The 16,796-nt window shown below is 47.4% G+C and overlaps 1 protein-coding gene across 2 annotated transcripts in view; it reads left to right on the plus strand.

Moving 5' to 3' along the window:
* gfap (glial fibrillary acidic protein) overlaps positions 1-15,186 on the plus strand; it is a 30,642-nt gene extending 15,456 nt beyond the window's left edge. Inside the window, exons 3-10 of one of the 2 annotated variants that reach the window (XM_055657102.1) lie at positions 221-281; positions 2,162-2,257; positions 2,397-2,558; positions 4,543-4,668; positions 7,053-7,273; positions 9,208-9,251; positions 12,027-12,115; positions 13,726-15,186. In XM_055657102.1, the coding sequence (XP_055513077.1) occupies positions 221-281; positions 2,162-2,257; positions 2,397-2,558; positions 4,543-4,668; positions 7,053-7,273; positions 9,208-9,251; positions 12,027-12,115; positions 13,726-13,764 (838 nt within the window). In that variant the 3' untranslated portion in view covers positions 13,765-15,186. Of the gene's footprint in view, positions 1-220; positions 282-2,161; positions 2,258-2,396; positions 2,559-4,542; positions 4,669-7,052; positions 7,274-9,207; positions 9,252-12,026; positions 12,116-13,722 lie in introns of both variants that reach the window. The other variant, XM_055657101.1, reaches the window with a different exon arrangement.
* Positions 15,187-16,796: the final 1,610 nt, after the last annotated feature.

Consider the following 16,796-nt stretch of genomic DNA (forward strand, 5'->3'; position numbering starts at 1 on the left):
AGAAGAAAAATATGAGAGTTGATCGCAATCAGGTGCTTACCAAGGGACTCCGGGTTAGTAACTCTTAGAAGGGAAATTATATATAAGAGATGTGCATCTGGTCGGAAGCCTGTAGGCTTTGAGAGTTGGCGCGCTCTTCTTTTAAAGCCTGAACTGTTGCAATTGTCAGCAAACTTCTCACTCTGAACAAAGTCATTCACCTTTAAATTCTGTTCTACAGGTTACAAGATGAGATGACTCTCCGTACCGAAGCTGAGAATAACCTGGCCGCATATAAACAGGTGCGAAATGGTGGACGGGAGTCTCCTGGGATAAAACCGCGTGCCGCTGAGGAAGGACTGGGAATGAGTTGGGCGAGTGGCGGTGCAGAATCGGAATCCGTGTGTGTTAATCCAATGTGTGGGGCAGTGACGGGGATAATGCCCATGGTCATTAAATGGGCACCTGGATAGGAGAATGAACTGGAAGGTACACAAAAATGCTGGAGAAACTCAGCGGGTGCAGCAGCATCTAGGAGTGAAGGAAATAGGCAACGTTTCGGGCTGAAACCCTTCTTCAGACTGACGGGGGCGGGGGGCGGGGAGAAGAAAGGAAAAAGGAGGAGGAGGAGCCCGAGGGCTGAGGGAGAGATAGGAAGGGGAGGAGACAGCAAAGGCTAACAAAATTGGGAGAATTCAATGTTCATGCCCCCAGGATGCAGACTCCCCAAGCGGAATATGAGGTGCTGTTCCTCCAATTTCTGGTGGTGCTCGCTCTGGCCATGGAGGAGGCCCAGGACAGCGAGGTCGGATATGGAATGGGAGGGGGGGGTTAAAGTGCTGAGCCACCGGGAGGTCAGGTTGGTTAATGCGGACTTAGCGGAGGTGTTCGGCGTAACGATCGCCAAGGAGAATGATCTGGCTGGAAACTGCTCTTTGCGGAAAGCACACCCTACTGATGCCCAGAGACATGATCCACTACATCCTATTTGTCAAAAGCAGCTTTTAAATGCTCAAAGATAGGACTTCTGGTTGCTTTAACATAACAAAGGGTCGAGACTCAAATCACCTCGGCCTAGAAGGCCAGGGGACCAGGTGCCGGAAGATGGGATTAATACGAATGGGTGCCCACTGGTCTGTATTGAGTTGAGTATTCTATTCCCATGCTGTATGAGTCGGTGCTCAATTCATCTTGTGAGGAACAGTTGGTAGTCGGGTTACAGAATGAGAATGATCAACTGGTAATTGGATAGAGCAATTACAGATGGAATTTAATCCTGATAAGTGGTGCAATTTAAGGTGTTCCAATAAGTGCAGGGCATGTACAATGAAATGTGGGTAACTCAAGAACATTGAGTAATGGAAGAAGCGTGTAGGAAGGAACTGCAGATGCTGGTTTAAACCGAAGGCAAACACAAAAAGCTGGAGTAACTCAGCGGGACAGGCAGCATCTTTGGAGAGAAGGGATGGGTGACGTTTCGGGTCGAGACCCTTCTTCAGCTTCTTTGCTTTGATTAGCTCGGGCTTAGAATACGAAACCTGGGAGTTCTTGGCACCACACTAGGGTGGTACAGCACTTTAAAACATTGTCCAAGTCAAACTCTTAGTGAGATTTAAACCTACAACCTTTCAGTTATGTTTCAACTCCCTAAAGTCCACCATTGCAGCACAGAGCTGTGAATTATTTTTCAGCTCATTGGTAGATGTTGAATGAATGATTTTGCAACAGTAATTAATGGAGCCTGAAGAAGGGTCCAACCCAAAACCTCGACTGCCCATTTCCCCGCGCAGATGCTGCCTGGCCCGCTGAGTTTAATTTAGTTTAGAGATACAGCGTGGAAACAGGCCCTTCGGCCCACCAAGCCAGCAATCCCCATACACCAGTTCTATCCTACGCACTAGGGACAATTTACAATCTTTACCCCCGAAGCCAATTAACCTACAAACCTGTACAACTTTGGAACATTGGAGGAAGCTGGAGCACCCACGCAGTCATGGGGGAAATGTACAAACTCTGTACAGAGAGCACCTGTAGTCAGGATCGAACCCGGATCTCCAGCACTGTAAGGCAGCAACTGCACCACCATGCAAAGTTCCTCCAGCGCTTTATTTATACTCAAAATCCCAACATTCCCGACACTGTGCTGTACCTAACTCTGTGCTCTCCATCCTCATTGCCTCAGGATGTTGATGATGCTGCCTTGGTTCGGATTGATTTGGAACGGAAAATCGATTCCTTGCAGGATGAGATTGACTTCTTGAAGAAGGTCCATGATGAGGTAAGGAGACTCAAGTCACTGAGGCCAGAGGTGGGCCTGGAGTGAGCAGAAGCACGGCCACAGGTCTGGTCGGGTTTTCCAGCCCGTTGTTGAGGATTCTAGAGCATGTCTGACCTGTTCCCACTTCTTCATCCTTCAGGAAATCCGGGAGCTGCAGGAGCAGCACCAGTTGCAGCAGGTCCATGTTGAGGTGGACGTCTCCAAGCCAGACCTCACCGCTGCCCTCAAGGACATTCGCACCCAGTATGAATCTGTTGCCTGCAAGAACATGCAGGAGGCAGAGGAGTGGTACAAAGCCAAGGTGAGTACACTCCATACCTGGGGGTTACACACAAGCCTCCCTGCTGCCAAGAAAAGGACTATATTTATAAGGTCCTTCACAACCACAGGCCTTCCCAATGTGTTTTATATGTAAGAGTAGTCAATGTTTTAGTACACAACTACAGACAACACATGTGAGCCAGAATCACACAGCAATGAGTGAATGCACAAATAATTACCACCAAATTCTCCATAGTCCAAAACAGCCCTAGTTGCAAGCCACAAGGGTAGCAGGATCCAAAACCTCTAATGTGGAGGAATGGATGATTGCCCTGAGATCTCAGGCAAAAGGCACAACAGAACCATCCCCACAATCTCCCACCATCGCAAAAGAGGGGAAGATCAGACAGAAATATTGGGAAGATGAATCTTGTGGGACAGATAATTGGGAGTCATGTTGGAGGAGAAAATGGTGGGAAGAGGTCTTTGTGTCTATCTTCGGTTTAAACCGGCATCTGCAGTTCCTTCTTACACGTGAAGAACATCTGAAGGTTTTAGGGAGATGATGAAGGAATCTTGAGAGGAGATTGATGCTTGGAACATGGTCAAAGTGTGAAGGAGTTCTCCGGTTAGCAGTCCATGATGAGTAGGGGTACCGTAGGGATCGATGCTTGGGTCCCAGCCATTCATGATCCATATCAGTGGATTAGCTGAGGAACCAAGGTTATATTTCCAAATTTGCTCTTGATACTAAACTGGGTGGCTTTGTAAGTATAGAGGAGGATGGAAAGAGGCTTCATGGGGTGCTGGACAATCTGAGTGAGTTGGGGAGAAGGTGGTAGATGAATTACAAAGCGTGAGGTCCTCTACTTTGGTGCACAAAACATAAAAGCATTCTTTATTTAATGATGAGAGATTGGGTGATGTTGGCGTTCAAAGGTACCTGGAGTCCCAGTACACACATCACTAAAGGTAGAGCAAGTAGTGGTGGCAAGGGAAAATGGGATAGTGGCCTTTTATTACGGGAACACAAGAGGGATAAGGAAGTATAATTCAGTTGTGTAGGACCTTCGTAAAACTGCACCTGGTGCATTGTGTACAGCATTAATCTTATTTCAGAAAGGGTGCATTTTCCATCTGATAGTGCACTAAAGATTCACGAGACTGGTTGCCCAATGGGAAATTGAGTGGGAGTGGACCATATTCTTTACATTTTAAAAGATTGAGAGATTTCATCAAAACGTACAGAATTCTCAAAAGGCCAACAGGCTAGTCGCAGGAAGGATATTTGCACTGACTGAGGATGCTCTGCCCAGGGGCACAGTTTAAAAGCAAGGGGTGGGCCATTCAGGCCGCAGGTGAAGCAACATTTCAATATTTGCAGGATTGGGAATTTTTTGCGAAAGATCCTTTTATTTTTAACGTCAAGCTTTTATTCTGAGTGGCAGATAAATGGAAGTCTCAGCATCCAGTACATTCAGGGAATGTGCCCTTTAGTCTCTTCCCAGGTGGTTACCACTTGCACTTGGAGACTCCAGTTCTGAAATTGGTATTCTACTGTTATCAGCTTTACCCTATCAGGAAGTCAAATGAAAACCTGGTTAGAATTCCCTTGTGCAAGGTTCACTCTGGGAATCATTGTTCCAAAATCAAATTATGTTAAACTGGGACCTATTTGCAAAAAGGTGAGGCAAAGGAAGGATATCACTAGGAATCAGCAGCTGGCCATTCTACCCCTCCCTCTTGTTCTACTACTACATAAGGTCTGATTTGTCTTCTTTCCTGCCACTTCCCATGACACTCGAGTACCCTATAGTCCAGAAGTCTATCTCAGTGTTGAATGTATTCAACGCCTGCACCTCCACTACTCTCCAACCTATGACACCCTTTGTATAATGTGTGAGACTGCTGGGAGGTGGGCCACTGTTCAGCTCTGGCCGATGGAAACCACCCGGCCCCCTGTCCTCGTCCTCTGGTGCCCGCCCGCTGTGCTGCAACGCCTAACCTTGCCGTTCTGTGTGCAGTTCTCCGATCTGAATGACGCTGCGACTCGCCAGGCTGAAGCTCTGCGTCAGGCCAAGCAGGAGGTGAACGACTATCGCAGGCAGATTCAGTCCCTGACGTGTGACCTGGAAGGTCTGAAGGGCACGGTGAGTTCTCCCTGGGAACGGGGGCAGGGGGACATCTCCAGGCAACGAAATCGCCTCTGCGGAAATTTAAAAAAACAAAAAAACTGACGGAGGGTTCAGACCCAAAATGTCACCAATTCTTCTTCTCCAGAGATGCTGCCTGACCCACTGAGTTACTCAGCTTTTAATGTCTATTTATCCTTTACTTCTAGTTAAGGGTTCCTCTTCTGGTTGGAAAGAATGACACCACTGGGCAATTAAATTGGCACCAGTATTGATTGCCATGGCATTCACCCCTACATATCTAATTCCGCAGGAGAATGTGCAGAGGCTTGAAGCCAATTATTCTGTCCTGCAATTAGTTCAGCCAAAGAGACCAATTTTTTTCCCCTAGTGTATCCATTGTCAGTTGTGAACATTCCTAATTAAAGCTTTGCACAGACCAGGCAAGGTGGAAAAGGATTATAAATGGTGGGGATTTTGGAGCAAGACCTGAGGGAGTAGCTAAACTGTGCAGGGAAAGGTGAATGTGACTGGTGCAGACGGAGCTTTCCTCTGCAGCTGACATCTTGTTTGATGTCGTGCTGCAAAAAAAACCAATGGCAAGGAAAAGAACAGTAATAGACTTAATCCAGAAATCACATTTCAAAAACTGTCAGTTTGAATGATGTAAGAAATTGAATCATTAATTCACAGGGGGCCATCAGCTCTTTGAAGAGCAATCTATTTCGCCTCCTTGCCAGTTATTTCCCCAGGGACTTGCAAATTGCTTCCTTCGTATGACCTTGCAATTGGTTGTGTCTATTTTTCCACCACTCCTGCAGCCAGTGAGTTTCAGAGCTTATTCAGTTTTCTTTAATCAACTGTTTTCCTGACATCCCACCTGTATATTTTGCTTCTCACTTTATGCCTCCCGGCCTTTGACCCATTTCCGATGGGAATAGGTTCTCACTATTTACCCGATCCACCCCATCTAATCTCCCAATGTTAATTTCTCCAGCTTCGGCAGTCTAACTGTGGCCAAAATCCTCTCCTCTGCACCCTGTCTACAAACTGCACAGCCTTGCTAATGTGCTGGCTGGCCAGAATTAGATGCATTACCCCAGAGGTAGTTGAACCAGTATTTGGCACAGGTCTAACTTTACCTCCATTCCAAAGATGGACAAAGTACTGGAGTAACTCAACGGGTCAGGCAGCATCTCTAGAGAGAGGAGATGGGTAACGTTTTGGGTTGGGACCATTCTTCTGAAGAAGGACCCCAACCCAAAATGTCATTGAGAAATGCAGAATTTCTCGAGAGATGCAGCCTGACCTGTTGATGTACTCCATCACTTTGTGTCTACCTTTGGTATAAAGCAGCATCTGTAGCATTCTACATTACCTCCGTGCCTCCAAGTATGAATCCCAGAGTACCATGAGCTTTACTTGGTGAGGAATACAAAACACCACGTCTTTCATTCACACTTTCCACATTGCTTCCAGAATTCCAGGATCAACTGTCGAACATGGGTTCAAGCATTGTGGTGGCCTCTGGTTGATCTGGTCTGGTGTCTGCTATGAGCATGGGGCAATTCAATCATCTCCTCATCCCTGCCCTCTTGGCTGAGTTCACAAAGCTTCGTCTATCATAAACTCCATAGAAACATAGAAAATAGGTGCAGGAGGAGGCCATTTGGCCCTTCGAGTCAGCACCGCCATTCATTGTGATCATGGCTGATTGTCCCCAATCAATAACCCGTGCCTTCCTTCTCCCCATATCCCTTGATTCCACTAGCCCCTAGAGCTCTATCTAACTCTCTCTTAAATCCATCCAATGATTTGGCCTCTGTGGCAGGGAATTCCACAAATTCACAACTCTCTGGGTGAAAAAGGTTTTTTTCTCACCTCAGTCTTAAATAGCCTCCCCTTTATTCTAAGACTGCGGCCCCTGGTTCTAGACTCGCCCAACATTGAGAAATGTTTTCCTGCATCCAGCTTGTCCAGTCCTTTTATAATTGTATATGTTTCTATAAGATCCCCCCCCCCCCCCCCCCCCCACCCATGAACCAGACTTAACTGGGTAACTTCTCTGACCTGGACTATATAACATTTGACCTCTGGATCAGGCAGCATTCCTCCTCCTGGGAATTACAAGCGTGGACATGGACATTCATGGGATCAAGCTCCTGCCCAACGCCTTTCTTTGCTACATACCAATAATAACATCTCAAGATAACAGCTTCAGAATAGTCTCCTCATTGACCATCTTGGCTGCAGCATAGTCTGGGATTTTGTGGAGAGGAAGGGAAAAGGTGGGATGTGGTGGATCAAGTCGCAACACATGAGTGAGTAACTCCAGTGCTGGGATATGGAGTACGTTGCTGGAATCTGGATGTGATACTTGGTCCTGTTCTGGTTTGTGACAGAACGAGTCATTGGAACGCCAGTTGCGTGAGATGGAGGAGCGCTTCAATTTTGAGACCAACAATTACCAGGACAACATCGGCCACATGGAGACTGACATCCAGAACCTGAAGGAGGAGATGGCTCGTCATCTGCAGGCATACCAGGACCTGCTCAATGTCAAGCTGGCTCTGGACATCGAGATCGCCACGTACAGGAAGCTGCTGGAAGGGGAGGAGAGCAGGTAAGGCTGCGGATTTCTACACTTCCCGTACTACCAGTGATGCATATCTCATCCCTCTAATCCTTCTGCCTGTCATTACTTGGAAAACTGGCATAGATTGGCAATGACCAGGTTGAAGGGCAGGACAGATTTCAGAGCTTGAGTAGCCCGTTTTCTTCTCTCTCCTGCTATCTATGTGTCCCTATCTCTTGTGCTGTGCTTCACTGTGTGTGTGTCTGTGTCTGTGTCTGTGTCTGTGTGTCTGTGTCTGTGTCTGTGTCTGTGTCTGTGTCTGTGTCTGTGTCTGTGTCTGACTCTCTGTCTCTCTGTCTCTCTCTATATCTGTGTGTCTCTCCCTCACTCACTGTCTCTCACTTAGAGCGTCTCGAAGATTAAATAAAATTAAAGCCCGTATACTGTAAACATGCTAGTGTGGGGCCTGGTTTTGTTTGTGTGACTCCCATCATCACCATCACCTGCCCCTTGCCCTCCCTGCCCCAGCCAGACTTGCTGTTCGACCCAGGTGGAAAAGCAAAGCTGAGATATTGTGGAACTGTCCACAATTATAACGTTTTATTCTTAATTGTTTACTGTATGTCGTGTTGTTACTTGCGAGCAAAGCACCAAGGCAGATTCCTTGTATGTATACAGACTTGGCTAATAAAATGCATTCTTTTTTTTTTTAATTATCCAGTTCTGATGCCAGGTTTCAACCTGAAATGTTGACCATTCCATTCCAGCCACTGACGCTGCTTGACCCGCTATGTTCTAGCAGCAGAGTGTTTGTTGCTCCCGATTGCATCATCTCCAGTCTCTTGTGTCCCCATATTGTGGGACTGTTTCTGTACCAGTCCAGAGACCGCAAGGCTGGGAGAGGCTTCCTGTTGCTTATCAGCGGCTGGGTGGATGTGACCAGCTGAGCCTCTGCACCTAGATGTGATGGTGATAGACACAGAGACCTTGTACACTGACCAGCTAGTCCTGTGTTCACCAGCTCTCGATCAGAGAGATGAAAATTCTGGAAAACGTCCATAATTGTGAAATAATTAATTAAAAATAAATTATTGAAAACTGCATTAAATGTAATTAATTAATCAAAACGCTAATTAATGTAAAGCTCACCACCGCCTGCTCCAGAGAGGGGGGAGGGGGGCTGCCCCAGTTAAATGCACGCCACTGCTGGTGTGAAGATTGAACCAGAATGTATCCACCTCCTGCCGTGGTTCAAGGGATCGCCATTAGCTGTGCTGCAGTGTCAGGGCCAGAGGGAGAGATAGATGGCAATCTAACCTCCAGTGCAGTCCCTGCCACAGTGTGCGCACGTGCACCTCCCACCCAGTGGTCCACCTAGAGGAGCAGGCTGACGGTTCTCTGAAGAACTGAGAGCTTGATCCAGCCCAGGGACTTTAGACTATAGACTTTAGACATACAGCAGAAACAGGCCCTTCGGCACCGACCAGCGATCACCCCTTAGACTAACACTATCCTACACAATAGGGACAATTTACAATTTTACCGAAGACAATTAACCTACACACCTGTACGTCCTTGGAGTGTGGGATGGAACCGGAGCGCCCGGAGAAATCCCACACGATCACAGGGAGAACGTACAAAGTGTAGAGACTGCACCTGTCGTTAGGATCGAACCCGGGTCTCTGGTGCTGTAAGGCAGCAACTCTACCATTGCGCTGCCCTTGTGTGATTCCCAGATGTGTCCGAGGGGATTTGCACTTGTGTTCCTGGGTTGTTAGTCACATAATTGCCTCTACCATGATCACAATGAATGGCGGTGCTGGCTCGAAGGGCCGAAGGGCCTCCTCCTGCACCTATTTTCTATGTTTCTACCGTCTGCCACAGCCCTGCAAACCCCAAGATGTGTCCCTGAGTCAGTGTGAGGGAGCTCGGATGTGACAGAGTCATTCAGTCTGACAGCTCAATGTTCCTTTTGTTTACAGAATTTCAATGCCTGTCCAGAGTTTCTCCACTCTCCACATACGAGGTAAGCATGCAAAACAACAGCTGGTCTTCGTACGCTCTGTGGGATCCGGTAATTTGATATCGGAGACACTCTGTAATTTTCTAAATAGCTTTCCATCCCAGGGCAGGTAACACGTGGGTCAGACACAGTATATCTGCATCTACACTGAACCATGACACATTCCCAGGGCAGGTACAGCTTGGCTCAAGTACGTTTAATTGTTATGTGGAATATTGGGGACTGGAACAATGACATTCTTGCTGCACCTTTACAGACACATTAACGCAACAACACAATAAAAAAATATATTGTTTATACATATAAACAATAACACAGGAAACTATCAATTATACTGGGTAATAGTGTAAGCCGAAGTACATCGTGTAACCCTTAAAGTCCACTGTTGTTTGGTGTTGAGGGAGGGTTGTGGTTCGGGTTATGCAGGGTAATTCAAGAGCCTGATGACACTGCTCTTAAACCTCGAGGTTAAATTTATCCAGCTCCTGCACCTTTATCCCAATGGTAGCAGCAAGATGAAAGCATTACCAGGGTTGTGTGGGGCTTTGATGGTACTAGCTACCTTCTTGAGCGAAGGCTTCTTCCACATCCATTCAATGATGGAGAGCTTTTGTTTATGATATCTAGTGATGCCTTGAATGTAAATGCAGGAGGTATGATTCGTCAGTTCGCAGATTACATGAAAGTTAATAGTCTTGCTGAAAGTGACCAAGATAGTCTAAAGGTTCATCAGGTTATAAATCAGATGAAATGATATGCAGAGCATTGTTAGTTCTAACTTAACCCCAACAAATGCATTTTGGAAAGTTACATATCAGCGTAGGATATATACGATAACTGGTGGGGCACTGAGAAATGTAAATGAACACAGGGACTTTGGGGTCCAGGTTCATACTTACCTGAAAGTAAACATGCATGTAGATAGTGGTGAATAAGTCAGATGGCATACAAAAAAGCTGGAGAAACTCAGCGGGTGCAGCAGCATCTATGGAGCGAAGGTAGGCAACGTTTCGGGCCGAAACCCTTCTTCAGACTGATCGGGGGCGGGGGTGGGCGGGGACAAGAAAGGAAAAAGAAGGAGGAGCCCGAAGGCTGGGGGATGGGAGGAGACAGCAGGGGGACTGAGGAAGGGGAGGAGACAGCAAGGACTAACAAAATTGGGAGAATTCGATGTTCATGCCCCCAGGATGCAGACTCCCCAAACGGAATATGAGGTGCTGTTCCTCCAATTTCCGGTGCTGCTCGCTGTGGCCATGGAGGAGACCCAGGACAGAGAGGTCGGAGATGGAGTGGGAGGGGGAGTTGAAGTGCTGAGCCACCGGGAGGTCAGCTTGGTTATTGCGGACCGAGCGGAGGTGTTCGGCGAAACGATCGCCCAACCTCCGCTTGGTCTCACCGATATAGATCTGCTGACATCTAGAGCAGCGGACGCAATAGATGAGGTTGGAAGAGATGCAGGTAAACCTCTGTCGCACCTGGAACAATTGCTTGGGTCCTTGAACGGAGTCGAGGGGGGAGGTAAAGGGACAAGTGTTGCATCTCTTGCGGTTGCAAGGGAAAGTGCCCGGGGAGGGGGGTGGTACGAGAGGGAAGGGAAGAATTGACAAGGGAGTTATGGAGGGAGCGGTCTTTGCGGAAGGCAGATATGGGGGGAGATGGGAAGATGTGGCGAGTGGTGGGGTCACGTTGGAGGTGGCGAAACTGACGGAGGATTACTTTTTGTATGTGACGGCTGGTGGGGTGAAAGGTGAGGACTAGGGGGACTCGGCCCTTGTTGCGAGTGGGGGGATGGGGAGAGAGAGCAGTGTTGCGGGGTATGGAAGAGACCCTGATGCGAGCCTCATTTATGGTGGAGGAGGGGAACCCCCGTTCCCTGAATAATGAGGACATTTCAGATGTCCTGGTGTGGAGCGCCTCATCCGTGGAGCAGATGCGGCGTAGACGGAGGAATTGGGAGTAGGGGATGGAGTCCTTACAGGAAGCAGGGTGGGAAGAAGTGTAGTCCGAAGTCAGATGGCATGTTTGTTTCATGGGTCACACCAGAGAATATAAGAGTAGGGACATCATGTTGCAAACACAGGTAAGGCCACACCTGTAGTACTGTGTGTTATTCTGGTCAGCACATTATTGGATGGTGGTGTTGACTGGAGAGAGTGAAAAGGAGATTGAATCAAGATGTTGCCTGGGTAGGAGGGCTTTAGTTCGAGAGATTGGTTAGCTGGGCTTGTTTTCCCTGGGGCAGAGTAGACAGATGGGTGACCTTAGTGGATGTTTTTGAGATTATGTTGAGGTGTGGATAGGATTTAGAAGTTAAAATCTTTTCCCATGGTAGGGTTATCAAAAAACAAGAGGTCATTGGTGTAGGGTGAGAGAGAGGATTTTAAATGGGATCTATAACCGAGCTGGAATCGGGTGTAGTCACAATGTTTAAGAGGTATTTAGACAGACACTTAAATAATCAAGACATAGAAGGACGTGGTCCCAATGTGGGCAAGTTGGGTCGAGGTAGATAAGGCAATAAGGTCAGCATGGACCTTGTGGGTCACAGAGCTCACTTCTTTCCTGCATGACACTCTCTGCATTGAATCATCGTACACTCCCAAGGCAAGAACAGCACTGATTCGATTTGATGTAAAGCTCCCTTATCTCTTCTGACAGATCCTTCTGAAGTTCAGATTGTCTCCGTCTCTTGCCCTAGGGTAGACCCTTGGTGCACGTTTGTTACTGCTCCCCAGGCTTGCCCACTGAGATTTAATGATGTCTCAATTGCTACTACAGAGACGAGCCTGGAATCTAAAGGCACCACTGACGTTCAAGCAAGAAGGAATATTCTGATAAAGACGGTGGAGACGCGAGATGGTCAGGTTTGTTGACATATTGAATATCACCAGCTTTAAATAAGCCAGTGATACAATCTCTACCTCCCCAGTGCTGCCCCCATCTCTCCACCACTGTCCAGTGTTGGTCTCGCTCCAGATGTTACTTACTCACAATCTCGCTGGTGTTTACTGATGTGCTGGGCACTGCAGGAATGCAACAATAGACAATAGGTGCAGGGGTAGGGCATTCGGTCCTTTCAGCCAGCACGTAAAATCAAGGAGTGCAATGACAGCAAATCATCTTCATTTTGGCTCGGCATAATTCTGCCCTGGATGACATATTTAACCAAGGCCTTTCATCAAAGTCAAAGTATCAAAGTATCCTTTATTGTCATTCAGACCTTTCGGTCTGACCGGAATTTCATTGCCTTGCAGTCATACATATAATAAAATAACAAAACACACAATAACACAAATTTAACATCCACCACAGTGAGTTCACCAGGCACCTATCACTGTGATGGAAGGCAAAATCTTAAAGTCTCAATTCAAATATTCCAAAATTCAGCACAGAATATGAAGTACGTATTTGCGAAAATGTTGTTCTGTACAAATATTACCAGATGATGAATTTGTAGGTAATATCTTTTTGACTGCTGATGATTGTGGTTTAAATATTAGTATCATACCAGCGCCTACCCTAATCCTGACCAGAGCACCTATGGCACACTACCAAGAGAGCTCCTGAGACGTTCGTACCTAGTCAGATGTTGCTGCCTTCCCCCAGAGTAATGTGTAGGAAGAAATTGCAGAAGCTGGTTTAAACCGAAGCTAGACACAAAAAGCTGGAGTAACTCAGCGGGACCGGCAGCATCTCTGGCGAGAAGGAATGGGTGACGTTTCGGGTCGAGACCCTTCTTCTGACTCGACCCGAAACGTCACCCATTCCATCTCTCCAGAGATGCTGAAGAAGGGTTTCAGCCCGAAACGTTGCCTATCTCCTTCGCTCCATAGATGCTGCTGCACCCGCTGAGTTTCTCCAGCATTTTTGTGCCTGTCTTCCCCCAGAGTAATCTGGGACCAGAAGGCAGTGGCTCTCAAATTGGCACAGATACGGCATCGTGTGCAAAGGTGATCACCAGTGACATCAGTTGGTTAGATTGTACCCGTCTTGTCTAATATGGCATCACATCCTGGGTGGCACAGTGGTGCAACTGGTAGAGTTGCTGCTTGACAGCACCAGAGACCTGGGTTTGATCCTGACCTCAGATGCTGTTCGTGTGCAGTTTGCGTGTTGTACCTATGACCACGAGGGTATCCTCCAGGTCATCTAGTTTCCTCTCGCACTCCAACGATGTGTGGGTTTTTGTAAGTTAATTGACCTCTGTAAATTGCCCCCTATTGTGTTGGGAATGGATGTGCAGCTGGGATAACAGAGAACTAACATGAACAGGTGATCGATGTTCGGCATGGACTCGATGGGCCGAAGGGTCACTTTCCGACTGCATCTTTCAATCAATTTGACCTGTAGGGTTTAAAAGTTTTCAGGAGGCCATATTGAAATCCTCAACCCCAATCCACCACCCCAGCAGCTTTTAGCAAGCTAATCCTTCACGATTAGTTCTGACATTCTGTTTTTCTTTCTCTGCCCACAGATAATTAATGAGTCCAGCGCAGAACGCAAGGAAGCGGCATAATTGAACATTCCAGCCCAGTGCAAGAACACATTAGTGTGGAAACTCCACTGTAGTTCGCTCGCACACCTAGAGTAGATCTTTGCAGCCACAATCGTAGTAGGATGGGAAAGAAAGGAAGTGGAATCTTGGGATTGTGTGACACGTCAGCATGTAGAAACATTGAAACATAGAAATTAGGTGCAGGAGTAGGCCATTCGGCCCTTCGAGCCTGCACCGCCATTCAATATGATCATGGCTGATCATCCAACTCAGTATCCCGTACCTGCCTTCTCTCCATACCCCCTGATCCCCTTAGCCACAAGGGCCACATCTAACTCCCTCTTAAATATAGCCAATGAACTGGCCTCAACTACCCACTGTGGCAGAGAGTTCCAGAGATTCACCACTCTCTGTGTGAAAAAAGTTCTTCTCATCTCGGTTTTAAAGGATTTCCCCCTTATCCTTAAGTGTACAATGTACAAATATACAATTACCTGTACGTGGGAAGGGCCTTCATCCCTCTGGTCCCTGTGCAGATGGGCATGGGATGGTGACTCTCTGCACCTATTCAAGTGAGCAGGGGCTTCAACCCTCTGTTCCTCGAGTAAGTGGGCAGGTGATGGTGTCTCTCTGTCACTGGTTGAAGTAGGCAAGGGCTCCATCTCATTGGGACACTGGGAATCCTCAGCAGGTTAGTTGGTGTTTGTGGAGAATTCAGGTAATTGACATTCATGGTGCTGAAATCCCAACTTGCTCCAACACGGTATCCCTGACCTAGAACGTAGAACAGTACAGCACAAGGACAGGCCCTTCGGCCCACGATGTATGTGCAGAACATGATGCAACATCATCTGCTGTGCATCTACAGCACTTTGTGCATTCATTTTGGATTAATGAAATCTGCTTTAATAAAAGTTTTTTTTTTTTAATGTCCTTCCCATACTCTCCACAACAGCAATGTCATTGCTACAAACTTCAGATAGAGCCTGAGGCAACAAACACCCTGTACATGGGGAATAAGGTATTGTGCAGTATCCCTGTACACAGCGAGACACTGCTGCTGCTGCTGCTGCTGCTGCTGCTGCACAAACTGCAGGCTGTCACCAAACTCCCGGATGCCAGATTTCTACCTTTTACTGGAGAGATTAAAGAAGCCACGATGCCACAGCACCTGTACGTCATCACCTCCAGCGACAGCAGAAGGAATAGAATAGACCATATGCAAACCACGGCAAATGCTGTTCAGATTGACTGAGATCTGAATGTGGCAGCACCTGTTTTAACTGTAGCAACGGAAGAAACCTTAATATTTTTTTGGTCTCCATTTATTCTAACCACTTTCTGTATTAACTCCTTGTTACTGTTCTGTATACACATCGCCTCTGCCTAAAAGGCTGATTGCTTTTCTAATGCAAATGTAACAATAAAATGGCGTGAAAATCAGTGGAATGTGTGTGCAGGTCTAAAGGCTGTGTTTGTAGAATGGTTTTCATTCTCTTGTGTTCCCAGTCTCATTTGAAACTCACTGTGCCCCAGGAAGGAGTTGTGGGCCTTGGGCTATTAACAGCAATTTCAAGTGGTTTGTTAAACTGCGTCAGAGGGCAGGCAGTAAGTAGGGGCCATTAGACTTAAACCTGATTGCATGAGGACAAATGGGCTTCTGTACAACTCCAGAGCGACATCACTAACACCCAGCCTTCTCATCGAAGGTTCCCAGAATAACGTGGTGGGGTTTGAATGCGTCTGCTGGATTAGCCCACATCTCTGGATTGCATCCAGTCATGTATCCCCTGGCTGGATGTCCTGTTGCCTTGGTCTGGTCAATTTACAAATCCCTGTTAAAACGGAGCTTGCCTATTGAAGACTGAATATGCAGCACTTGGGACAGGGTGTGCTGGAAAGGTTGGCGATGGCACTTCCTGGCTTGGTCCCCATTCGTCCTGAGCACCTGGAAGAAACCCACATCATCTCAGGTAAAACATGCAAACCACACGAACAACATTGCACCTTGGGTTTGGGACCACGTGGTATCTTATCAAAAGTACTTTAAGTCTACACATTCCACATCGACCCTGTCAATTCTGTTATCTTATCAAAATTTTTGATCAAATGGCCCAAACACGATTTGCCCTTGTCCTTACTGGCTTGTCTTACTTAACTATTTTTTTTCCTCTTAATGACCATTAATTGTGACTGTATCCAACAAATCACTTCCCAATGTATCTGGTACCATCTCCACTCCTCCCTCTCTCAGCCAACTCCATCTGCCAATTAATCTCTTCTCACCTTGATCCACCTATTGCTTGTCAGTTCCTGCCTCAACCTCCCTCACCCCCATATCCATCTCCCCCACTCCCATATCCATCTCCCCCACCCCCATCTCCCTGCCCTCTCCACTTTACATCCACAGTTTTGATGCAGGGTTTCCACCTGAATATCAGCAGCCATGCTGCTAGGGCAGTGGGCAGGGCAGTGGACTAGGGCAGTGGGCAGGTGCTATAGACCTGCACGGGAAGGTAAACGCTCCCGCCCCCATGAGTCTCGGGCAGATAGGGCTCGTCAGCCTGGGAAGGTGGTCCATCTAGGAGAGGGAAAACTCTGATTTAAAACCTCCACTGCCTTGTGGCCATATCCAGTCATGGAAAAGGCTCTTGGAGTAAACCTCAAGAAAATCCGGAGTCGGAGCCCCTAAGGTAGTTCGTCATTGTCTACAACCTCGCTCTGGCAGCTCCTGCGACAGCGCTGGTGCCAAACTGTAACGGCCCTGCTGTTCCTTTGGATCGATCAGCGACATGGAGAGGGGGGTCGTGCTGCATGGGCAACAGCCTGTCCTCCATATGACATTGCCCAGGCTTGCATCCGACCACACATCACCTGCAAACTAGGTTGCATCATCCATGGTCGGTCATGACCGAGGGGGGGGCCTACTATGCTGCTAGTAAATGTATCACCTTACCCTCTTCATGTCTGCCCATGATAATCTGTTCTGTCCTCAACAATATTTATTTCTCAGGAATCTCTCCATCTGTTCCTTCCTTAGAGCAGGCAGCTGT

This window comes from Leucoraja erinacea, chromosome 27 (genome assembly GCF_028641065.1).
Source record: "Leucoraja erinacea ecotype New England chromosome 27, Leri_hhj_1, whole genome shotgun sequence".
NCBI classification, from domain to species: Eukaryota; Metazoa; Chordata; class Chondrichthyes; order Rajiformes; family Rajidae; genus Leucoraja; species Leucoraja erinaceus.